Source organism: Malurus melanocephalus, unplaced genomic scaffold, assembly GCF_030028575.1.
Source record: "Malurus melanocephalus ecotype Western Australia unplaced genomic scaffold, MMel_1.1 scaffold_136, whole genome shotgun sequence".
Taxonomy (NCBI): Eukaryota; Metazoa; Chordata; class Aves; order Passeriformes; family Maluridae; genus Malurus; species Malurus melanocephalus.
Window position 1 is genome coordinate 961,036 of NW_026623368.1, and position 26,841 is coordinate 987,876.

General features: G+C 42.0%; 1 protein-coding gene and 1 long non-coding RNA gene across 2 annotated transcripts in view; one reads left to right on the forward strand and one right to left on the reverse strand.

Moving 5' to 3' along the window:
* Nucleotides 1-26,779, forward strand: TXLNB (taxilin beta). Its single transcript, XM_057370891.1, has 9 exons — nucleotides 1-403; nucleotides 2,369-2,460; nucleotides 6,254-6,424; nucleotides 11,946-12,140; nucleotides 13,631-13,750; nucleotides 18,816-18,890; nucleotides 23,546-23,638; nucleotides 24,780-24,875; nucleotides 25,973-26,779. Exons 1-9 carry the CDS (start codon nucleotides 1-3, stop codon nucleotides 26,777-26,779), a joined length of 2,052 nt encoding a protein of 683 aa, XP_057226874.1.
* The window catches only part of LOC130576329 (uncharacterized), a 4,016-nt gene continuing 1,237 nt past the window's right edge, over nucleotides 24,063-26,841 (reverse strand). The window contains exons 2-3 of the long non-coding RNA XR_008965651.1: nucleotides 25,948-26,044; nucleotides 24,063-24,343 (exon numbers count right to left, since the gene is read on the reverse strand). This is a non-coding gene — a long non-coding RNA (uncharacterized LOC130576329). The remainder of the gene's footprint in view (nucleotides 24,344-25,947; nucleotides 26,045-26,841) is intronic.

The following is a 26,841-nucleotide window of genomic DNA, read 5'->3' on the forward strand; positions in this document are numbered from 1 at the left end:
ATGGAGAATGACCAGTCTTCCACCTCACCCGGGCAGGACATCCAGGGGCAGAGTGGGGACAAACCTGCCCCTGGCCTGCTGCCCCCTGCTCCAGCCCCCACGGAGCAGCCAAGCACCTGGCCCGAAGCAGCCGTGTGTGACATCTCAGAGGAGCTGAGCCGGCAGCTGGAGGACATCATTAAAACCTACGGCTCTGCCACCAGCCTGGTGGAGAAGGAAAGCACTGCTGCAGGAACTGACAAACCTGAGAAGGGAGAGGCAGGCAGCTTGGAGGATGCAGAGTATGAAGATGGAAATGAGGAGAGTGAGAAAGAGAAGCTGGCTCCTGGGGATGCTTCCAAAGCAAAGGAACCCAGTGGCAACAAGGAGCAAAAGCTGGAGAAGAAAATCCTGAAGGGACTAGGCAAGTATTTACATACTCACACAGCCCTTCTGCAAACACAAGTAAGAACTCCCTGATCCTTGCTCTTTACTTGTTATGTCTCCACTGTGCATGATAGGGACCTCCAGCTACCACTGAAAATTACAGTGACCATTATCATTTTTCTCTAACTGATCATTATTTTTAGCATTGCCCACCATGTAAACTATATTAGATATTAGTCCCTTAAAAAAGAAAAAAGTTTAGGATTGTATCAGACAACAAAGATATACTACTGGGCCACCCAAACTGGTTAGACAAAGATGTCAGTGCAGTGACACTGCACAAAGTCATTTCTTAGACAAAGGAAAACCCCAGCCTTTTTCTGTGCTTCAGTGAATGTTTTCTTTTCCTGCCTCCTCAGGTATGACTATTCACTGGTCACAACAATGCTGATGGTCCTACTATGTGTCATGGGATCCTGCAGAATAAACTCACTATCATGCCCAGGTTATTTTTCATTTAGCAAACCCCTAGACTCATCATATAATATATATGAAATAAGTGAATGCATTTGTTCACTCTAACCACAGTGCTGAGACAACACCTCAGCCCTGGCAGGGCTGTGAGCTCAGCTGGAAAGAAGTCTCAGCAAGTTTTTTGTATACATGTACTTTCTGCTGGGCAGCCACTAGAGAGCAATGTAGTTACACTCCAATGTAACACGTATGTAATTTATTTCCCTTCCCTCTTTTAATTCCAGTCAATCTTCAAGCTTCTCCTTTTCATGAGAACCCAAACCCGAATGCAGACTAAACCTGTAAAGAAATCACCACATGACATTCTTACAGACAAGGGGCTAAGCATAGGTCACAACATGGATTTTTTTTTTTTCCCCACCAAATTCTTTGAACATTCAGCAGAAATTTCCTCAATTTCTACTGCCTTTGCTTTGGTGCAGTTACTGGTACCTTAGCAAGCTCAGTGAAAACCCTACCAACACACAGTTCTCCCTCTGCACTTGAGACACTTTTCACACCAGGATTTGATTTTGGCTCACTTCAACTTATTTATGCTGATGCTATAGAGAGAACTTAGTGTGAAATAAAGGATTTTCTCCATAGACAGTACTCCTGGATTGCACTAGACTTGAAGTAGAAAAAGTCCAGCCCAAAGCAGAAATCAAATTTTGTCTCACAGCCTCAGGAAAGAGGATCATTTGGAAAGGCAGGTCCAAGGCCCCGGGGCTACAGACAATCGTGTCTCCACAGCCATCAGGGACACTTTTTATTTGATGAGCAAGAAGTGTTCAAGCTCGGCTCTGACCTGGAGCTGAAATGAAGATCAAGAGGCATCAGAGGAGAAGCAATACCTAAATGCCTGTGCAGTGATTTAGCTCTGCACACCCAGGGAGTTAGTTATTAGACTATCTCTGGTATACATGCTCTCTTCACCAAGACAAGGGACTCATTTACACCAGTATCACTTAGCCCAGACCTGGTTGGCAGCACCTGCCGCTCTCGGTTTACTGCCACACCATATTCTCCATATCTGATTTAATATTCCTGATGTCTTGTGTAGGTTGATCAGCAGAGGACCTGAGCACAGCAGATTTGATCCACTTTCACTAGCAAAGAGATCTGTTTCTGAGCATGCAGGGTCCAGGCCCTTTCTGTTCTATTTCAGCCAAGTGTGCCATGTGTCTGACCTAATCATGTTGCAAAAACATTGAATGAAAATCAGGTTACACAGGACAAAAGCACTTCACAGACAATGCTTTTGCTAGAAGAGAGCACATTGCCAAGGTCTGAAATGGAGTAAAGTTCTAGCATGTTTGTTCTTATGGGGCAAAGAAAAACCCAGAAATTCGTAGCAAAAATTATTCCTTTCCTTCCAAAATGCCACATTTCATGCTGTGTTTTTACAGACCCAGGTATCAAGCAACAATTTCATAACATCAGCTACAACTACATCTACCATCAAATCTCTGCTTCTTCTTTTTCTAAGGAAAAGAAGCCACCCTACTGATGCAGAGCTTAAATAAGCTGAATACTCCAGAAGAGAAGCTGGACCTGTTGTTTAAGAAGTATGCTGAACTGGTAAGTCCAGTGTTGACTCTTTTCTGTACAAACTGTACAAGGAAGGTATAAAAAACACGTGACATGAAGCATGGTCAAACCTCCCATAGTAATGTCTATCCTGTTAAGTGAATCCAAAAACAATTGTCATGGTCAAATAATTATGGGTGAAAAAGAGAAAAAAAGTAAAAAGTGAGGAAAACAACCTTCGAGTCAAAAAGTTGATGAGGGAGAATATTTGTACTTAAAGGGAAATCTACCAAAGTGACCCACACTGAAGACTGGTGTCTAGGCTCCTGCCTTCACCTCCTGCAAGGAGTTTGGCATGTCTCTATTGTGGTTATTGCTTTAAATTACATATTGGTGATTTCATCAAAATGAAAATAATACAGGACTCAGTATAAAACATTAGAAAGATAATAGACAACTGAGACTAATTGTAAGAGAAGCCACAACACAGGGAAATGAAACCATAATGTTACCCCTTTAACAATGCCACGTACCTCTGTCCTTTCCTCACTTTAGAGGGGTTATTTTCAGATGAAGGAACTTTTTTCTATGTAGTCGAAGGACTGTATGACCATAAGCTGTGAAAACCTTACAAATGAAAAGTCTGCAGCATTTTACAGTTTGTGGAGTGCTGAAAAAAAGTGTGAAGCAGAACACTGACTTTGTAATTGGTTTTATGCACAGATCTGTCCATGTCTCATCATAATGTGAAGTCTAACTTTCCCTTTTTTCATGTAAAATCCTCAGATTTCATAAATTGGGCTCAGGCTATTCATAGTTTATCTCATGCTTAAAGGGGCTTCATGCTCACGGATTAACTGAAATAGGTCTTCTTCCTCTATAAAGTACTCTCCACTGCATTCAAATGGCATTGGAGCACTGTATGGAACAGGGCCATATTGCCAGTAGCCCACGCAGGAGGAAGGTGCTAAACTAAAAATACTGAATCTTGGTTTTTGACATACAATGTGCAATGCCACTAAAATAAATCATTCAACACATACAACTAAAACGTTGGGGACAGCCTTACCCTGCTCACTCGGAGCAGCTGAGGGGTGTAGTGTGATTTAATGGCTTGTCACAGCTGGTTGTAGCTGTGACCCCTCTCCCTGCTCCCTCTTGTCCATCCCCATCACACATATCAGATCACTTCTTGCTTTTGCTGAGCTGTTTTCCAGCCAGATCAGCTCCCTGGTCTGATGAGCTATGTGGTGACACAAACACCTGTTGCAGCACAGCTCAAGGGAAGGTGTAGCTGTGTGACAGATTGAGCTGGGTGCTGGCAGTGGTTTCACCTGATACCAGTGTTGGGGCTGGCGATGGCTGAAGGGGGTCCTGGCACTCGGGGACCAATGCAGCACCAGCCCTTCCCCACAGCCACCCAGCAATGTGTTATTTCCCTGCCAGCCCATGCCCTGGCACAGTCTGTAGCCCCTGTGGGTACACAGTGGGCTGGAGCATGGGCTGGTGAAGGCAGAAGCTGTGCCAGCGGGGATGGGGAAGCAAGACAGCGCAGCCATTTGGGCACAACCTCTGCTGCACTACTTGCCAACAGAGAACATTTCATTCACTAATTCCAGTGTATTGAGTTAGTAAAGCAGACTGTGGTTGATTACAGCTTTTGCCTACAAACAGCTCTTGAAGAATTGTTTGTAACTGGCTTGTTTTCAGAGGTCCCGAGAATCTCACAAGTGCTGGTTCCAAGGTCTATATGCTAATAAATAAATATGAGCTCTGTCATTGTCTGCAGTGGGACCAAGACAATTTTTTTTTCCTAAATTGACTGTATATTTCTATAGGTCAGCTTTCAAACATCATGGTGCCTTCTATTTGCAGATAATTTTCGGTTTATTTCATTAATTATTCTTTAAAATCTATCATCTTTTTTTCCATTAATTATCTTTAAAATTTATCATTTATCATATATCATTATCCCTTTTGTCTTTGCTATTTAGTAGTGAATTGCCATTTCAGTGCAACAGTGGCACCATGTCTTAGATATTCCTGAGAACTTTGAGATAAAAGTTTGTAATGCCAGTAATATTAATGGGGGGGGAAACAAAAAGTGCTTGGAAGATTTCTCTTTTTATGATTAAGACCAACTTTATTCTGAGCCCCCGATCTCAAGCACAATTTGAGTGAATCATGTGAAATTTGAATAAACCATTATCCACTGAGCAAAGGCTGTGCATGCAAAATGTGAAGCAACAAGAACACTTTTTATGTTTTCAAAGGAAAGGGAAGGGACAAAAACAAGCTTATGAAGGAAATAATCTCAGCCTCAATTACAGAAAAGCTATGTTTTTTCCTACAAAACTACAAAAATTATTTCAGCTAGTGCAGCTTGATTAGATGCAAAAGCCCCTACTGCGATCTCCAGGAGCAAAACCAGACAATGCACATGTTAAAAGTTGGACATAAACTGTAAATATACTCCAAGCTGGTGAGAGCATTGTTTTGTGGTACACTTAGCTGTGATTTGATTAAAAATACACAGAGCTCTCTGTAAGCATAAATTACTGAACATCTGCAGAAAGCACATGAAAGTGTAAAATATGATGCTGTTGAGGGTTTTGTTTGAGCTGCACATCATTCCCCAGTGCTCACAGACTTTCTCAGTCATGCTGGGGTGAATAATTTGTACAAGTGGTACCACATTATTAGTTAATGCAGTTTTAACAGCAACTGTTATTATTAAGGTTTGCATGTTTAAGCTCATGTGCTACTGTTTCACAAGCAGAAAGCATCTAGACTTCAGAAATACCTCGCAATGTATGCACACCTGTGATACAGTGAGGAGGGTTATTGTGTGTTGGAATGGGAGATGAAATCATTGAAAGCTTCAGAGGTGAAAGGCTTCTTTGACCGGACTGTTAGGGTGTTAATTTGCAGTACTGGAATTTTTTTCCAAACACCCAGTGATAGATGTGTGTCAAAAGCAAATGACCAGACTGTGCAGAGATTGCTATTAGCAATTTTATTGCTGGTCCTCTTTCCTCGCTTCAAGTACACCCTGCTCCCTACCAGCCTTCTAGGGAAGGCATGCACCTACAGAACAGCAAAACTCCCAAGGGAAGGTCAAGGATTGTCCATGTTTCCTCCAGGAATTACACAGAGACAAAGAGCCCAGAAGAGGTTTGATTCACCCACTCCCACTGATGACAGGACTTTCAGAAACATAACAGACTAATGTGGTCCTGTGAGCAAAAGGAGCCCGGAAAGAGGAGGTGCCCACATGTAATTTTGGAAAACTCTTTCCTGAAGAAAATTCTCCTCCATCAGCAACAAAGCCCACACACAGACCACATCCTGGTCTCCAGCACCTCTTTTGCAGCAGCAGGTTTTTTCCAGCAGGTTCCTGGGTATTTAGGAAGCTGCTTCTTTTTCAGGAACCTGTAAAATAGAATGAGCAATTGATGTATGATGTATGATTTTCTGGAGAAATCTCACCACACAGAGTACTACTGACTGCTCTAGTTCCAAATGTTGAAACAAAAATAAAAACCTCACAGATGTCCTTCAAAGAAATTCAGACTAAAGAAGGAAGAGCTGAAATAGTGGGACAAAAGTGTTAAAAATTATGTTCACCCACCCACCCTATAGCAGGGACTGTTGCAGCAAGCAGGCTCCAGAATCTCCAGGTTCCTCTCTCCTGTCCTATCAGTCCTGGTTAATACAAAACATTTCCTAAGAAATTAAGAAAGTGTGAAGACTTGCCCCAAACCAAAAGACCTCTTTTCCTTTTCTATCCCTTTTCATTTCATTTTAAACCCTGTATCCCTGTTTTAATCCCTGTTTTGCCCAGCTCGAAGAACATCGTGCAGAGCAGAAAAAGTTGAAGTATCTACAGAAAAGGCAGGCCCAGATCACCAAGGAGAAGGACCAGCTGCAGAGTGAGCACAGTCGAGCTATCCTTGCCCGCAGCAAGCTCGAGAGCCTGTGCCGAGAGCTCCAGAGGCACAACAAGAACCTCAAGGTGAGTGGCAGCCTTAGCACAGCACCCAGCAGTGCTGGGGGGAAGAAGATGTTGACACCTTCCCGTTTCCCTCTAGTACCAAATCAAAAAGACCTTTGCATCTGCACATGCAATATATAATTATATATACTCTCTAGTCTTGAGGTCCATTTACACCAAGACCCCTTTATTTCTCATTGGAAATATCCAAGCACTTTTGGACACTGGGTTTGCCCACACTAGCTCTAAGCTCTCCTTGCATGGTCAGGGAGCTCAGTGCAGACAAGAGCAGCAGTGCTAACAGATCAGGTCCCTCAGACTGCAGAAGCAAATGCACATGTGTGGACAGAATCACAGGAACACCAGATTTGCTCCAGCGGACTCACAGAAGGCTGGTGGATGTTCTCATGTAATTTGAGCACTTGGGCTTTTTCAAGTGATTTGGGAGGGTCAGTCAATCAGGGCATTTTCCCCAAGACACCAAACTTCAAGGCAGGAAGGGTGCCAAGATTATTTGTGGGGGTCATTTGGATTATGAGAATCAGTTCAAAGAGGAAGTGTTTAGGAGTGTCAAAAGGCTGGGATCCATATGCCATGTCTGCATTGCTTGGTGCATCACACCATTTAAATGTGAAATTTATAATATGATTATGCTCCTTGAAAATAATGTATGTTCAAGAAGAATATTTCTGTTGCGATCATCCTTTTTTTCTGAGTGCACATTGGTGATGGCCTTGGTATTTTTATACAAAAGGCCTCTGCTTTGATCTATTCTAACCCTTTCTTTATGGGGATGTAGTTATGTACAGAATTACACATATGAATTGTCAGCAGCAAGAATTCCACCTGATATAACCTCTATTAATGGTAATGCATTTTCAATCTTTTCCATTGGCTTCAGGGTCTTGTTCTTACTTCCATTGTATGCTAGGAATACAGCTGGGATAGGGAATAGTCACACGTACACTCAAACCGTGCACTAGTAGAAGGATAAAAGCTGTTTCACCGATAGGGAAGCTAGAAGCAAATCTCTCTGTGCTCAGTTATAGTAGTGCAGAACTGGTAGTGAAAATTAAATTTGTTCCTGTCATTTGTACTAGACCTGAGCTATTCCTCAGTATTGATCCACATTGATTTACCAGGCTACCTGTGGGTAAAATCTTGCAAAAGAAATACAAGCCAGTTTTAAAGTGAATTAAGAATACAGTGTACAGTGCTTTGCCTTTACCGATATTTTTAAACAAATCATATCAGTGTAACAAATCAGTGAAGATTGGGGTATAGAGAAAATCTAATTCTATTTGAAAAATGTATTTGGTATAATTTTTTTTTTTCATTTCTTCACATAGTTTCTCAGCTACTTTATGCTTATTAATCTTACTACTAGAGAGCATGATTTTTCCTTTCTCTTTGTCTAGAAATACTACATTACACATTTCATCTTTACAATTAGGAAAAGTCTTTTTCCAACACCTTTTCACCTGTTGGACTGCTTTACTTTGTGACTAGGTTCTCTAAATAAACCTATAAATTTCACACTCAGTTCTGATTTTTATCCTATATCTATGCCAGGTGAGCCAGGGAAGGTACCTGACATGATCTGGTGTTAGGAAGAATTGTTCGAATTTTCATCACATCTTTCTAAGAATTTGGAGACCTTTTAAGAAACCCAGACTATTTTCTTTCATCTGGTTCCCATGCTATCACAGTGTAGGATAAACAAAGTTAAATAAGACAGAAAGACAAAATACACTTGCAGAGTGCATGAGAATTAAAATAATAAAATACAAGAGCAAAGACATTAATTGTCTTTATCCAGTTTTGTCTCTCTCAGAATTTTAGCATAGTTCTTGAAATATTTGCATTTAAGCTTTAGCTCCTGGAAATCTGTGAATGTCCAGAAACTCATGTTCTATTTATTTAAATGAGTGCAATTTTCTCTGTACTGAGAGGGCCCAAACTCAGAAAGTCCATCAAATATTATTTTTAAAATATCATGCTCAAGTATTTTTATTTTGGTTTTGGCAGGACAGAGAAGCTGATTCATAATTTTTTTGTGCTTGGGATTAGCGCTTCTGATTATGTTCCAAAACATGGAAAATAGAAACTAGGAGATTGTGTCATTTCAGTAGCAATGGAGAAACCTGGCCTGCCCAGATCAGAAACCCCCTCTGACTTTCCATGTGGTACATTATATGCACATCACGTCATGTAAATGCCATCTTCACTCATCTGGTGTGTGGAATTCCCATTAACTGCAGATCCGTGCAGCCAAGTGGTGATGAATATGCAATGCAGAGCTGCATTGAAAATCCACAGGGCAGATCAGAGAAGAAAAAATTCTGGTTAGGATTGGATACCAGCCTCAAATTCTCACTTACATACAGTCCAGCTATTCTGATGATTTCCTTGCAGTTACACAGATGTTTAATGCTCCCTCCAAGAAAAGCAGAATAAAGGTTCATGAAATAGCAGAATGCAATAGAGAGCAGCTCTGCTAAGAGCAACAGCAACTCATTTCTCTGCATGGAGCTCGTGTTCTGCCAATTATCTGACAGTTTGGTAGCTACTTAGCATCTTGTAGTGACATGATCATCTCAGGTCCCTCGTCCTTCCTGCCACCAGGCATTAAGCAATGACTTTCACACAAATGTCACAAAAGTCAACAGCTTCAGTTGTGGGCTCAGCTCCAAACTGGCTCAGATCATGGTGCCTGGGAATGAAGAGCACAGTTCATTGAATAAAAGGATTCCATGCTCATATCATCTTGGCTGATATGGCTTCAGCAGACCAATAGTCTTCTGGAACTGGCCCGGAGAGGCATGAGAACAATTCCAATATCAATCACACTCCTCTGTTTGCAAATGATCTCACATTCCTGTGCTAAATCCCAAACTGCAAAATATCCTGTCTTAATTTTAACAAGGTTTTACTGGATGCATTCTTATATTCTTGGCAGCAAAACATGAGAGCAAAAGCAGTGTTGCACTGGGACATAAGAACATATGTTTGAAAGGGTAAACATGAAGTGCGAAGATTCAGAAAGAGCAAAGAGAACACTCATTTATGGCTGGTCTCTCCACCACACCATTTCCTTCTGCTCAGCCAGCTCCCCTCACCCACACCCACCCTTAATTTGTGTCTGGGATCTCAAGGATTTAACAAATGAGGGCCTCTGAGGAGCTCCCTAGCACACATACCAGTCCCCATCCCCAAGCAAATACCCTTCTCAAGAATATTTTTCTCTAAAGCAGAAGAGGTACAAAGAAGTACTGAATGTCCTACAAATAAATGCTTGCTGGCTCTGTGTCTTTAACCGTGAATCTTTGTATTGTCTCTGTGTTCTCTAGTGTATAATTTTTCTACCTCAGAAGAGCAGGAAATAAGATCTTCTGAGTCACATATATACAGAGGGCTGGGGTTTTTCACATTTGTGTGATTGGTAGTCTCAGGATGTCTCATTTCATGTTGTTACAGAACTGTTTGGTGTGACATATGCACAATCCACTGTTTTGGTTTTTTTTTATATTCATGTGGACTTACTACTCTAGAAAGCTTTAAATCATAGCAGTGACATGTTATAACACTATTTGGTCTACTGAAACAATAGTTTCCTTTTGAGGAAGGATGTTTTGAAGCCTTCAAAATAGGAAATAATAGGACTTCAGACATGCAAGTTCAATTTCTCACTCTGACTTCTGGAAGTGAAGTACCTGATCACTCTTCTGCCTGCTCAGGGCTGCAGGTGTTTTATAGAGAACTAAGAGGCATGAGGGTTTTTTTTAACAGTGTATTAGATGTAAAAAGGAGTTCTGACTTGACCAAAACTACCTAGGAATCCAAGTTAAATTTGAAAAAGTTTCAAACTAAGATAAAAAGGGTGACATTGTTTGCAAACATGCCCTTTCAAAAGAAAATTAAATGTTTCCTTTTGGGAATGCTAAAGTAGTGCTGCACTTCTGTGCAGCATTTTGAACATTACTTTGGCAGAGCATTCTTCGACTTAAAAGATTAAAACAAAAAGTACCTACAAATAGCTCAATTGCTGGTCAAGCAAAATTACTCTCACCAACTAAGAAAAAAAAACCCAAAATGTTGAAGAGCTTCTCTTTCATTTTGTGGCAAATTTTCCAGATGTCCAATTTCAACACAAGGTACTGAACAAGGGTTCAACCCCCAAGTCATTTGCCCAGCCCCACACAAAATTCTTCCTTCTTCTTAGGAGGGAGAATCCTTCTGGTTCACACTTTGTATTACTCTGTTTACGAGTACACACACAGGTTCTTGTGTGACCTGCAGAGCACAGCAGGGCTTTGTGGGGATTTCTGAGCACTAGGATATTATTAATGGCTGCATGCTTCCTCCCATCATCCAAGGAGTTATCATCTCTATCACTCCCAAGACAGCAAAGGACAAACATGCCCTACCTTGAACAGCAGCTGTCCTAGATCAGGTTCATGTTGTGCATGCTAAGCAGAAATTGGGTCATTTGGTATTCACCTTATAAGCAGGGCCTGAATCAACACCTGCTATGTCATATTCATTATACAAATTATACCTTATTAGAGTCAGCTAAGGATTTATTCAAATACATTTCTATAAAATATCCGTATGCTGCGCTATCAGAGTTTTTTATGCAAATTACTATGCTAGTTGAAGCCTTATTAGAGTATGCCATTTGCATGCTGTGGAGTGAGTTCTTAACATGGTCATGATATGATTTGTAACTACAACAGATATGATCCTAGCCACTCTATGTCAGGATTACACTCCCCAGAAAGGCACACTGTCCTGGAATAAAATGAGTAGGGAATAAAAATAGTCCATACTTCTGGATTCAAACAATGAATCCAGATCCTTTCTGCATTGTCTTTTATATAAACAAATTTAAAACAGAACTTCAATAATGGGGAAAAAAATAATTCCGAATGTTTGCTTTGATTCTGTAGGAAGCAGCCCACAAACTTTCCTTGATTCCACTAGCTAGTGAATTAGTGCAAATATTCATGTCAGTTAAAAAGTTRGGGAAGGAAAACTGAGGAATTGGAAGGCATTCTTCAGCAAGTGATGGATTTCTCTTAAAAATTGAAATCCCAAAGGCCATGAATTTGATATGGAGATTCCTTGTTAAAAGGAAGCATTTTAAAGGGTGACTTTTTAATTCAGTCAAAGAGAATTTTGATAAAAGAGTTTTTGACTGCTTCCACTAAATGTCTTCTTCCATAGCAAAAGCTGTGATGCAGTATCATGAATCAAGGCATGCATGTATGTCCTCTCTTTCAGGTTTGCTTTGATCTGCAGCTCTGCTCTACATCCATCTTTATAAATGTAAATTCTAAGTTCCCTAATTTTTTCAAGGCCACTGTGTAATTTGCTCTGTAAATTTAGAATCATGCCTGTTGCTGGAGCAGATKAAAGCAGGAAAATCTCCAAAGAGGACTCATACAATTCTTCAAAAGGAAGCCTGATGCTACTCCAAAACAGTATTTTCCTGGAACTGCTTGTTGTGCCTCTCACTGTGCTCTCTCCCATTTAACAACAGGAGGAAACAATCCAGCGGGCACGGGAGGAAGATGAGAAGAGGAAAGAAATAACCAATCACTTCCAGGGCACACTGAGTGAAATCCAGGCTCAGATCGAGCAGCAAAGTGAGAGGAACATGAAGCTGTGCCAGGAGAACACGGAGCTGGCAGAGAAGCTGAAGAGCATCATTGACCAGTACGAGCTGCGGGAAGAGGTGAGCAATGCCYGGCTGTCCCAGGGAAAGCAGGAAGCACTGCCAGCAGCCTGGCCATCAACTGGGTGTTTCACAGAGGTAACACGGGTAGCCCCCACCAAGCTTTGCCCTCTGAGCTGACTATGCCTGCAGCAAGCCCTCCACTCTCTGTGGGCATGGAATCTCGTGGGACAGCGCCCTGCCCACGGCAGCCTTGCCACTGCGGAGAGAGGGGCTGAGGCACTCAAGCAGCAAGATGTGCCAGCTGCCTGCTAAACTGCCYCAGCCCCACCAGAGCTCCCCCAAATCCCCAGGAACCTCCTCCAGTATCCCCTTCCTTCTTCCCACTAAGCTACCACTGAGCACATCCCAGCTCCCGTTTCTTTGGACAGCCTTTTCTGCAGGTGACAACACATACACTTTGTTCCCTCCAGAAGCAAGTTGCTGAGAAAGGCTCTGATATCAGCTGTTTGACCCTTATCCAAAAGCAGAAAATTAGGATGACAGATAAAGAAGACCCTTTGAATTGCAACAGATTTTTTTTTTTTTTTTTGCAGGCATAGTGCTCACAAAGATCTAGCACATAATAGACAGATGGGAAATTAGTCTTTCTGTAAACATTGGAATTGGCCAGAAAATTCTGACACAAAAATAAAAATCCTCCAGTAAATTCACCAACTACCATTTCTTTTATTTTATGACAAACACTAACAAATATCACAATAGGTCTTTTTATAGTTTCTTAATACATTTATTGTGAACCTCAGTGCAATCAGACAACATTATCGCACTGAATAAAACATAAGTGATCTGTCTTTACAACCTGAATGACTGATAYAATACCTACTTTTCCAAATCTGTTGAATCACGTATGAAGTCTTATACTGAATGAAAGAAATGTATCCTCCTGTCTCTGGTGTCTATGAGAAGAAAATGTAAACCAGAGGGGCACACTCAGAATAATTGTTCCTATGAATTTTATCTAAATGAATTAAGAGTGAAGAATCCACAACGTTGTGCAGGTGTGGCCAAACCAAAGGGGATGTATTTACACAGGGCATGTCATGGGCTGTGCACATGCCCCCAAATGCTGCGGGTGCAATGTGTCTTTACACCTTTGGCCACACTRTGGCTTAGATCCACTGGTTATTTAACAGCTAAAAAAAGGTGTGTCCCCAGAAYATTTATGATTTGGTCTTCAGTCATATTAGATTATATTGACGACTTCTTATGTAGACCATAGAACTGGCAAAGATGCTAAGTCTTTTTTTTTCCCCTACAATAAATCAAAATTGATAATGTACACCAGTTTCCCTTCCCATGCTAATTCTGGCACAGCTTGTTCTTATCAGAGCTGTAATTTTTTTAGTAATTGCAATAGGTTGGGTGTCTTCTTGTTTTGCAATGTTCYTGTCTTCTAAGTGTTCTAGTAAATGCCTGTACATGCATGAGCATGAAAGTCTATGTAGATAATTAAGCCTCCACATTCAGCAGAATTTCTTTTTTTACAGCACCTTGATAAAATATTTAAGCACAGAGAACTTCAACAGAAAYTGGTGGATGCCAAGTTGGAACAGTCTCAGGAAATGATGAAGGAAGCTGAGGAGCGACATCAGAAAGAAAAGGAATATGTACATATCCTTCTAATTTGTTTTTATCTAACTTTAGGCCAAAACAAGTCCTGCATGTTATTTTGCTAATATATTCAGGTTCTTCAGGTCCAATCTGGGGTACAGTAGCAGGGAAGTTTTTATAGCTAYTATCAATGCTCAGTGCAGAGGAATAGACCCTGAAAAGATGCTTTCATTGGCATTTACAGTTTTAGAAGAATGCTGCAGAGCTGTAGGTTAGAGCACAGGCTGCTCCAGATCACTCACTGTTACTGTGCAGTTGGTGTACAGTAATGCCGGGTCAGGTGATGCCATTAGTTTTCAGTTGCCTCTGGTATTCCATATTCCATCTCCCCACATGATAAATGCACACATCCAAACCATCAGAGAGGAGAATAAGAACATGGGATTGAAGTGAAATGGCTGAAAGCTGCTACTTCCCCAGGTTCAAAGCCTCGCCAGGCATTCTGCCATGGGTCAGTTTTGTAAGTGAAGTCCACAGGAGCCACTTGCTCTGACAAAGCCTCCCCTTCTCTGTTTACCTCCCTATATTGTTTTGCCAGTGCCCCTTTCAGGCAGGCCGGATCTGGATCCATTTAGCAGCTTTGTCTGCTCTTCCTCCCGTTCAGGAGGAGRGTACATCTCTAGCAGGGGGACAGGGAAAAGCAGATCCAGGAAGGATGTCCCCCGCAGGCACAGCTGGGATGGGAGGAGGACACRCCTCCATCTGTAGTCTCACACATTTTGTGACTCAGTCAGACTAAAATTAATTTTCCCAGACTGTCTGGTACTTTCACAACAATCCTCACATTTACAAAGGATCGAAGTTCAGTGCTGGCACATGGTTCTTCTTCTCAGTGGAGGCAGCAGCTCTCARAGGGAGTGACAGGCTCTCATTAGCTTTGTTTTTCACCAGTCCTCCAGCTAACTCAGGAGCAGCATGAGAGAGCTCTGAAGAGAGGACATTTATCCCTTCCCCATATCTGGAAACAGATAAATTAGCTCAAGCCTGGCTAATGGGTATCTTAAAATATGGATGAAAATGTGGGGCTTTAAGCCCTGTGGTTAGAGAACAAGGGAAAGAGCATACACCTCCTACCAAAAATTGYCCATAAAAGCATTTATCCTTTCTCTGCACCGATCTTGCAGCTGGAACACCCACTCCTGCTCAGCTTTACTCCCAGCTGAAGAGTGAGGGTGAAAAGGAGCTGGGGCTTTTTTCTGCAGATCTGCATATCACTGCATGACAATTTGTAGTCCAGCTGAGCTATTCCATTCCACTGTGAAACCTACATAAAGCCAAACCCCACAATTTCATTCATGAGCATTGATTCTGGGCAGATTGAAACTCCAATGAACATGTCCAAGGAATGACTTACTATGGCAAAGCAAATGTGGGCTCACTTTACTGCTGTCACAGGGAGTTCTCCTACTGAGTACCATAATTCAGGTACTGGGGARGAAGAACCTCAAAACAGAAGATGTAAAAGACCAGGCATTGGCTCAGTGGAAAACTGGCATATACAGCCTTGTGTCGACCTTTCTTACTGTGCCTCTCAGAACATGAGTTTTGGGGCTGCTTGTCACCTGTGACTGTCCCTGTTTTAGTCAAAAATTCTTTGTGTGTGTTATCCAGAACTAGTATGCACAGWTTTGGTATTTTCATTTCTTTTAAAGCAGTGAAAGTCATCACTGTCTACCACTGGGAGTGGAAGATTTTCTCTTTTGGCTTTGYTGTATGTATGAGTAGCACCTATGAAGTAACAGGTTGGAAAATAAGCTACAAAGCCTTTACACAGTGGGTGTATAATGTATGCACACTGTACAAAGAATATTTTTCCCATCAYCCAAATTAATGCTTAAAAATCCTGTCCTTGAGGTAGGCTGGTGATGTGTGGCTAACATCACCTCCAAGCAAGGTAGATTTAGCTGCAGAATTTGAGGCCAAAAGRCAATGAGTTAAGGCATAATGAAGCCTGTCATGATTCATCACAGGTAGCCCAGCATCCAGAAAGCTGGCCTACACCTGGCTCCCACCTCCCTCCTATTGATGTGCTCTCAGTCCCACCCACCCACCATTGTGCTGGTGTCTGTGGGAGTGATGTGTATACATGTATGGATGAAATCCAGGTGCTTTTGATGGAGTTCTCTCACTTAGCTGTAACACTCTCCAGCTCAGTAATGTACAGAATTAGAACAGCTTTCAGAACCTTTCTCTCCACAGAATTTCTCATCCCTGTACATGACCTTTGCTGCAGGATTTTGCAAATGTTCTTAAATGAAAATTATTGCATTCTTTTATTGCTTTGATTACTCTTTGAAGGTTCACTTTGATGCCTTCCCATGCACTTCTTCCATGCAGGAATCTTTGCCCCTACACAAAACTTCTTCACCTCAGACAAGGAGGGATGTCCCCTCCTGCAGCATCTGTGCATCTCAGTAGGAGATTATATCATTGCTTGCAAAATTCACTTAACACATCCATCAAAGAATAAAATTCCCTATTGAAGCAGCAGTGGTTCATAATGTGTGGCTTCCACAAAGGAACCACTTGACCTAAGGATGCAATTTTACTACCATTCTGCAACTGGTCAGCACTACTTGAACTTCCTCYCCATACCATACATTTTTAGCACTTGTAATACAAACTTTGATGCGCAGTTAATTGCAGTTTAAAGCGTCTGTGGCTTTCAAGTACATGACTGCAAGGTATTGATCAGATTTCTACATAATTGAAATTTACAGAGTCTGACAGCAAAAAGRGAAGCTTAATTTTCACTAAGCCAGCCCCTGTGACTGTCTGGGCCTCCAGCAGCTATCATAGTGCTAATAATAGAGTACAGCATCACCACACTTCACTAAAGTGCTGCTCTGTAAACACCACATTCAATATTTATTCATTTCTTGATACTTCAGCCTTCTCATTACCACTTCATAGTCTATTAATAAATGTATCAGTTCTGATTCATTTTCTCCCAGCTTGGTGTTTGCAGATGACCTCAGGCTGCATAAGAACGTGCGCTAATTTGAGCAAACCTCTCTGTGGCTTGCTTCCATTACAGAAGAGCTTATTAACTCTTGGATTTTTACTCASTGCAGAAGCTATGTGGGTCAATAAGAGAGAAGGATTTAATTAAGGGGCAAAAGAAACAACTTTTCTTTGCCTTCTCTGTCCTTCTGTTGTGCTGTGGCCGAAGACATGGTRCAGGAGGTGGGACCTTTTCATTATTCCAGTCACACCGAGTATGGAGGAAATCCTAGCTGAGATAAAAGCAACACAGATAAAAGCCCAGTTCTTGGAAGTAACGACTGGCCTAGAGACTGGGTAGCTCTGAAGGTTCTCAAAGCACTTTTCATTAAATCATTCAAACCCTGTAAGTTCTAAAAAACACTTTTAAAAAGTAGATATCAATGAAAGGTKAAACTTAAAAATCCAGATTTCATCCAAATTTCTTTTAAAATACTTTTTTTTTTTTTTTGCATGTGTAAAGCATGCCCTCTTCCAATAAATGCATGGACAGAGGCTCATTTAACCCATACCATCTCTTTTTACTATGGCACAACTTATTTGAAAGTTTAGTCAGCAAGATCTGAATTCAAGAACTTGATTTATCTTCATTGAACCAAACATCAAAATAAATTTTCAAAATAAATATTAAGAGGCAATATGGCATTTCTTTATAACTGAGTTATAAAATACTCTTGTCTAGGAAATTTTAGATGGCAAAAATTCAGTGGGTCCAAATCAAAAGGCTGAATTGATAGAAGAAATCTTTTTCTAGAGCTAATATATATCTSTTTATATATGCAACAAGTCTAATTCATATARTCTCTGTGCCACAAACAGCTGGAGRTAGTCAGCATTTCAGGGTTCATCCTCAGCTCCTTTACCAGGTGGCATTTGCATAGTTTACATGTGTTATTTCCAATAAAATGGCTAGAATAAAAGGTTTAACTGGAGACCAAATAAATTTTCCGCATGTGCTTCTACTCACCATTCACTTYCACTATAAGTAAGATCCACTGATGTACTTTTAATTTCCAATATATTTTCAGAACCCAGCTGTGCTATTTTAMATACAATTGACAGTACAATTTAAGTACAATTTAATCCAACAGAGCAAAATCCTGTGGTAAAATAACTTCTTTATGTMTCTTTTCTCAAGCTGTCATTAGCATGTTTTTCCTAAAATATATTTTAACTAACCTGTAAAACACTTTATAAATGTTTGGTAGGCAACAGGGACATTTCTTTAACACTTTGGCAGAAGTTTCCTGCTTTCAGATTAAAGCAATTCCTGAAATACTAGTGTGTTCTTTGGAARTGCTGACTCAGAACTGTAGCTAGGAAAGGTCTCTGCACACCTTATTCTGRCAACTCATTCAGCTTCAACCAATCCTCCACCTGCTCTGTCTGCAGCCTGCACATCAGAATGTGGTTTGGTCAAACACCCCAGAGTAGGGCATTACACCTTCCCAGGAGCAGCCAGGAAAGAAACTGCAGACAGGCTCTTTCCAGGCTGCCTACTTAACCTGAGACATTTATCATCCTGAGCTGGAATGCTCCACTTGTCAATGCAAACAGAGCATGAAGATAACAGACACCAGTAAATGTATGGCATTTACTATGCACTCGCTTTCTGAAAACTCCCAGGTTTTTTGAGGCAGGTCTGACCATGACACACCCTAAGGTATGCTAAGTCCTGATCATTAATACAAAAGGCAGTTTGCCATTTGCTGGAGAAAAGGAATTCGGTTGTGGCTGTGCTGAAAAGAATGTGCCAGAAAGTGCCATAGCCATTCTCTAAAAGTCTGGTGAAGATATGGTTAAATACCACACTTTTTATAGCCCACTGTGCTGCACACTTTGAACTCCTACTCAAATATGCCTTTGGAACCCCAATAGCCTGTCCCATGTCTCAGGATAACACTAAATACTCTGTCTTGCCTAACTGCTCTAACTACATTCACCTGAAAGTCACATCACTCCTTRTCAYAGTAGCATGAGTAGCTAACTGGAGRATCAGGATTKCCARCTGATCAACAAGGAAACCTAACAATTTTCTCTCTGTTGCCCAAAACACAGCTCCTGAACCAAGCTGCAGAATGGAAGCTCCAGGCCAAAATGTTAAAGGAGCAAGAGACTGTCCTACAGGCACAGGTGACGTAGGAGAGGTGATTGCATGGTGTGCCTTTGTTTCCCAGTTTTTAACCCATGAGGCACGTTCCAGGTAAAGTATCCAAACTACTTTCTGTGTATTCCTTCTAGCCTCATTCTACATCCCATAGACTATTGCAAAGGAAGCATGTTATTTTCAAGCCAACAGTAAGGTAATGCCCATACTGCAAATCATACTCTGACATGTGGATTGTTTAGTCTAAAGAAGAGAAGAGAGCTGCTGGGTCCATGTGCCTTTCTGGACTGGGGTGCAAAGGCAGCATTTTCATTAACTTTAACAGGAGTTCTATCCACTAAGGGCTTATAGAAATGAGTCTCCAGGCTTTCMGTGCTTAATTTGAAACTTTCAATGAAATAAAATTACTCGCCAAAATTACACCAGGAATCAAGGTAGAGTGAAAGGCAGTAAAACCACGAGATGCACAGAATACACCACACGCAATAATCAGCCTTGAATAGTCAACTGAGACCTTGAATCAATGAGTGAGAACACTAAGTGACATGCTGGACTTCCACATCAAAAAGAGAAAGTAGATTTTTCTAGATTTAAGAAATATGTAGATTTATCATCTTTGACCTGTCTGTGAGAAAGATTCCCCCCACAGCAGAATCTTGAGGGGGGTGGTGTCAGTCCATCAGCCCCCTCGCAGCTGCCAATCTCCTCACCCATCAGGAAGCACCCTCCTCACAGTAAATCATACAGTTCCAGCTTTTCCCTAGCAGATGGTCTAATTGCTACCTGTTGAGCAGTCAAGAAATGCCAGTTTTAAACTGATAACCTGGAAACATGCTAAGAGGGATTGAGTTTTTAACATGTTTTTTCAAAGGCTGAGATAAGTCAGTGGCACACCGAAGAACATCATATAAACTGCTGCTGTCAATAGTTTGACAGGTTCTGCAGTCAAACCTCAAAGGCCTCCAACTGAGTCTGTCCTGACTGCAAACCTGCCCCCAGTTTTCTCAGTGTAGTTTTAATTAAAATTTTATGTTCAACCAGAAGAAAAAAAAACACGCAGGCAGACATCTGTAACCAGTTTCATGAAACTGGAGGTATTGATAAAAGCTAGAATATATCAAACACACATTTGAAACAGAAAAASTGTTTTTAGAAATATCCAAACAAGTCTGTAAAGGCATTGAGAATACATGTGCCCCTTGCAGACTTGCACAGACAAAAATTAGGTGATTCACTTCMTGAAATGAAACATGCAGTTAAGTGTGCTGCTCAGGTATGGGAGCTCTGACACTTACACATCAGCCTCCATTTGGAATTAGTTAACCAAAATTATTAGTTTTATTTTTTGTTATTATTTCCAATGTGGTCATGGACCAAATGCCACGATGCAAACTGTTGTGCAAGTGCAGAACAGAAAGAGCATAAAGAACTCCTTGATGCAAACAAGTTAAAGCAATAAATAGATATTATGCCCCATCCCTGGAAGTGTTCCAGGCCAGGTTGGATGGGACTTTGAGCMACCTRGTCTARTGGAAGGTRTCCCTKCCTATGGCAGGAAGGATCTTTAAGGTCCCTTTCAACCCAGGTCTTTCTATGATTCTATGATTAATAGAGAAACAGCTGCATGGAAATTATGAGAAGACATGGGGCAGTGAGATAGGGAGAACCATAACATATCCCTCACAGTGAGATATCACTCCATTTCAGAGGAGGTGATGAACACCCCCTGCTTTCTTCAGCTGGAAGGAGCTGGGGATGTCAGGTTCACGTCAGCCTGTCTCTGGGTGGCACTATGTGCCTGAGACAGCCAAAGCCGGTGCTCTAAATGGTGACATGGATCTGGCACCAGCTGAGGGAGCACAMCTAAACAGTGGTGTGTGCTCTCCCCAGGCATGATGCTTACACAGACTATTTCAGCTTCATACATTGAAACAAAAGATAGAAGTTGGCCAAGACTTTTAATTTTTGGTAGCCAGCACAGTRTATCCAGCAACCAAGAAGAACATAAACAAGGCCAAAGGGGTGTCCCCATTGTAACACCCTCTCAGCATGGCAATGCCTCCACTTCCCAAGGCTTTGCACTCAGAGCAGTGATGCCTCTGCCCTCCCTGCCCACACAGTCAGGGCTCTGGATGCAGCAAGGGAATCCTCATCTCCCTGACCTCAGAACACAAGTTCATGCTCTGAGTGAGTGACACCTCTCACAGCCTGTTCCCGGCCACTATGAAAATGTTCATTTATTACTCAGTTTTAAATTGCAGATGGTATTCTTGGTGCTGCCTAGGGCCTCAGCTGAGGTCCAAGCTTGCCCTGTTGAGATGTGAAAGGTTTCTGCCCTAATTAAACAATATGCAAAAATTGGAAGGRAAAGCAGAGATAGAATTGAGATGAACTTTTTTTAAAACAGATCTGAGCTAGGAGTCCCAATTCTATGACTGTCACCTCTGCTTCCTCACCAGGCTTTAAGATGCTCAGGCACTGCTTAGAGACATCTATTCCATATGTCAATGTTCCACTGATACTCTTGGTTTATATCCCACTTGGACAGCTAAAACAAATCTCTCTGAGTTTTTGTTTGTGCCTGGGTCACAGCTCTGGCCACAGCCTTGTATAAACACAGACCCACAAGCTTCCCGTGCGTTAGCTCTGATGTTGGCACCACAGAGCTCTCAGTACAGTTTAGCSTGCCATGCCTTCCCCCAGCTCCCCGGGCAAGGGCTGCAGCCGGTGCCCTCCTCACAGCCACCAAGGTCCCCACAACCCCGGCCAAACTCAGCTGGAACACATCCACAGTACCCTGCATTTATGGCTGTGGTGAAGGACACCCTAACAACTGGATTGAGCAAATATGATATATAATATCTTATCTGATCTTATCTGCTTTTAACATCAGAATTAAACCCACCTCACTATTACCAACATTTTCTAAATCTTCTTTTTCTCCGTAACTGCAKTTACTCCCTACCTCAGGGGAGGGGGCGAGTTGTGTAGCACCACAGTAATGAAAAGCTCCTAGATAATCCTTTAGCCAGATCCCAGCTGGTGTGGAGAGAGAGGGAACCAGCCTCCACCCACACATTGGAACACTGTGGGCTGCTCTTGAACCTCCCAGTGCTCTGCACCCACTCTGCCTCAGCCACCACATGTGACACCATCACTGTTCCTAAGAGCTGCCAGGCTGGACAGATGAGATGTCTGATCACCTAAACACTGCCGGGGGATGTTCTGGCACCAGAAGGAAGGGAATAAGCTGGAGCTGGTCTTCTTTTCCAAAGGAAAAAAAACCCAAACAAACAAGCAAATAAAAAACAAAAACAAAACAAAAGAAAAACCAAACAAACAAAAAAAAACAACAAAACAAAAACAAAAACAAACCAAACCAAATAAACCAGAAAAAGCTGAAAACAAGAAAATCTGACAGAAAAACTAACCTTTTGTTCCCCCAAAACCCTTTGATGATTTTAGATATAAAAAAATTAATAATGACAAAATACAGCCACAGATGAAATTCCACATTGCTGCCAGGTATAAACTGCAAGTAAAATGTGGATCCCTGGTAGCCTGAAATGCTGGCACATTGCAACAGATCTTTCTTCCACTCTGCTTCATGAAGTGAAGTGAAACTGGCAGAAGAGGTTGGCTGGGGATGGCTTTCTCTGCCTTTGTTGGCCTTGCCCACAGCTGCAGTCCACATGCAGGCTCCAAAGCAGAGCTGACAAGGTGCCCTCTCAGCTTGCTCAAGCTGTGGCACTGGGATGCTTCTGGAAGGAATTCAGTGCAGAACCACAGCAGTGTGAAAGTGAAGGATGGGCTTTGTTTACATTCCAGATAATGCAGAAAGTGAGCAATGACACCCCTCTTCAACAGGGGGGTCCAGCAAAGCACATCAAGCACTGCCTGTGCAGCTCCTGGCCACAGCCTGAGCCACCAGGTGGAGAGATGGAAGAGGGGAAACCATGACTGCATCCTGATGTGGGGATGCCTCTCCCCCAGCTCACTTGGAATCAAAAGCAGCACAGCCAGGGTCACACTCAGGTCCCAACCTGGCTGGAGGAGTAATCCAGTTGAACAGCAGGGCAGCCAGGCAGCACTGAGCTCCTCTGYCAGGGGTTAAACCCTCCAGTTAAAGCTGGTGGGGTTCAGGGATGTCTGCATGGTGAAGCAAGGCTTAGAGCTCAGGCACAGCTCTGATCACTCTGCCTCTCACCTTGAGTTAATCCCACTGAAAGGTCCTGTACAGTGTCAGTGGTTGGCCCAGGTCAGGGAAGTCCTTGCCCATGGAAATGGGCCAGGGATCAAACCAAGGGAAATGTTTTCAGAAGCCTCAATGTCTATACAATTGTTCTACTTCTGGGCACCCTGTACAGAGATACCACAGCTGCAACATTCAGGATAATAGGACATCCATAATTCCCTGGTATTCTTAAAATCACTTGCCTGGCTCTTTCTATTCTTACTCAGTTTACCTTTCTGAAATGGAGGAATCATAGTAGTTTGCAACCTTAAGAAGATGCATAGAGTTTCTGTTCCCTGATGTTTGTGCTTCATGATCTCCAAACAGAAGCTAATTTCATGTCCAAACACAATATTTATTTTATCACCTTCTACTGAAGTAGAAGGTCACCATCCTGGACATTGTGAAATCACTGAGAGGTTTTGTTTTTTTTCTCTGTTAATACAGATCACTCTCTACTCTGAAAGGTTTGAAGAATTTCAGAAAACATTGGCCAAAAGCAATGAAGTGTTTGCCACATTCAAACAGGAGATGGAAAAAGTGAGTAGGAGCTCATGTCTGAACTCTGTAATTAATATTTTCCTTTTAGATTTTTATATTTCCCAGTGTAATAATTCTACCTGAGATGGGACCATTTCTGCACATTATGAAGAATAATCTCATCAACATTCAAATAGCATTTGGGACACACTCAGCCATGACTGACAGCAGGCTAGATTTMAACTAACAGCTGAACAAAAGTTAGATTTCAAAACAGCTGTTTTGCAAGCTGAACAGCAAAAAGGARAGCAGAAATTTCTCCATTTCAGCTAAAACTGAAAATGCTTGGGARAATAAACATGTTACCTAAAATCTAACATGGTGGTAGGRTACAGATCCCTAGGAGATACMAGARTGGRAGTCTGGAGCCACATCTGTCAGACSACRTCTCCAGGARTACCCAGAACCTYCTRCATKACAGACACTGGTACAGAGGGTTTGACACAGGCTGCACATCTTCCTGCTGGAGTGTGTAGGCAGAGCTGAAGCCCAACAACACCTTTCCACCATGTGGAAATAGTCCAAGAGAATGTTTCCTTGCAGATGGGGTTCTTATTTCCTGTAATGAATGCGAGTTAAAAATCAAACATATCCACATGTTGTACTTGCTTTCATAATAAACAGTGTTCTGCTCTGCCATCAAGGCTCAAAATCTTCATGTCCTGATACAGGCAGCCTTTAATGATCCTTCACAGAGAGTTCTTTCTGCAGAAAACCAAAGGGAAAAATGCTATTTAGATTGTGATGTGTTTTGAAAGTACTATAGAGGGGTGGCAAATCCAAGGGGACCTTCTTTGCCGTTGACGGCTCAGAAGAGCCCATCTTTAACATCTTACACTGTGGTCTGGTAAAGAGCAAAACAGAATAATTCCACCATTTCTTTGCCTTTTGTTTTTGTGATAGCTCRTATGCTGGAATTTGGCTATAATCAACTGGTCCTACTTTTGGGACTGCAGATTAAAGGCTGAAAGCTAAATGCGAGCTACCTAAAATGAAGTCCATCCCTTAACATAAATTATTACTTAGTGCAGACACTACTKGCACTGGTAGCAGATTTATGAGTAGACTTGAATAAAGAGGCTGCCCTGATGTCATCTGCAGCATTTCTGTTGTGATTCAGCTTTTCTTCCTGATTCTATAGATGACAAAGAAAATGAAGAAGTTGGAAAAGGATACTGCTACATGGAAATCTAGGTTTGAGAACTGTAACAGAGCATTACTGGACATGATTGAAGAGGTGAGCTGCTTTTCCCATCTCAAGATTCATTCTTTATCCCATGTAAAACTTTTAACTAGGGGATGAGATAACCTGAAACTGCCAGAAGTCGGTGGAAAATTTCTTCTTGAATCTAAGGGTCTTTTTTCAAGCTACTTTTATAATTGGATGTCTTTAGAGAAAAAGACAAACCCAACTGTTAGGGCTTTTAGATTGTGCAGGCATTCACTACATCCATAAGAAACTGAATTATGTAACTCTGAATTTTAAGTGCTCTAAAAATGGGTGATTCTTAATGCTCTCCCATCGAAGCAAACTGGCATTAGTTCACTTCCTGCTACTTTCTTTCTGCATAAGAGCATCCACCCAGGGAATTAATGTGCTCTAGCTAATGAACTTCAAAATCACGCCTTTCRTTAACTTCCTGTGTAGTCGAAGTCTAAGAGTCAAAAGCAAGTACTGTGTCTCACCACCCTTTTAAACGTCCTGTCCCAGGGGCATTGCAGAGGAAGTTCATAAGCACATTGGAACTCACTCAAAGAAGATAAGAGGCTGCCTGAAGTTTCACCCCAAACATATGCTGAACTTGAACCATATCTTTCTGGTTAGCTYTGTAGCTCTATGTTATTGATATTTCTATTTTTATGGGTTTCTGTATCTCTTGTTTCCTCACTGGATGTAGAAAATGTTCCAATTCAGGATGCTGTCACAGAACCCAGAAGCAAGATAAACAAAAAAAATATTATACAGCTTGTTTTCCTCCAAATTCACACCCACAYCAACAAAAATAGGCTTTTGGATGCTTATCTATTGGATATCCACTATGCTTTTCCATCTCTCCAGATCATCAGCAGGTATTCCTGCTAATATATTCGAGTGAAATTGATCTGGATATGTCTGAGAAAGTTAATATACTGTAGTTACAGGAATGAATTTCCTCTTGAACCTTTGGTCCAAAAGACCATAGTTATGGAAGAGCAGTTGGCGAAAGCCAGCCACTTGGCAACAACCTCTGAGGGCTGCTTAGATTTCAAATTATTTCCTAATTGCCAGTTCCACTAATGAATTGCATGCACCCAAGCTGAGCCTGTACCTTTGCCTGATGTCTTTGACTACAGAAAGCCATGAGGTCCAAGGAATACGAGTGCTTCGTGCTGAAAATCCAGAGACTGGAGAACCTTTGCCGTGCTCTGCAGGAAGAGAGGAATGAATTGTACAAAAAAATAAAGCAAGCACAGTTCCCAGAAGAGGTGAATGGAAATGGCATCTTGGAGGAAGAAGAAGAAGAGGAAGAAGATGATGCTGATGTGAGCCCTTCCTCCTCTGAGCAGGCGAGCATTGAGCTGCATGCGAGTGACAAGAGGATGCTGAAGCAGCTGGCTGAAGCTTTCAGGGTGTCCCACAAGGCAGAGGAATCCCTCCCAAGAAACAGCAGTAATCCGGAGACCTGTGACACTCCAACATGTAATGMCACCCTGGTGCCAGAACCCTCCTCTCCTCCCACCCCACATCCAGAGGCTGGGAATCTCTGTGAGCARCCCAGCATGAGCACTCCAACACGCACTGAACACACACCAGCACCCACTGAAAGTATGACAGTGCCCACTGAGAACRTGTCAAAGCCCACCCAAAGCATGGCCTCCCCTCCAGACAGGGTGCCAACACCCACAGAAAGTGTGCCAGTGCCTCCTGAGAGTGTGCCAGTACCCACYGGGAATATGCCAATACCCACTGAGAGCATGCCAGCAAACCCCAAAAATGTGCCACCACCCACACAAAACACACCCACTCCTCTTGGGAATATGCCAGTACCCATTCCGTGTCCACCAAAAGCTGCAGAATGTGCAGATGGCCCAGCAGACAGATCTGTCCAAGGTCAGTCTGCWGAGCAAACAGGGGACACAGACATGGAAGCAGTGGATTGAAGGCACCATGTGTCCAGGCTTCTCTTCTGCAATCCAGAGCTCAGCTTTCACTTCCAAAAGGA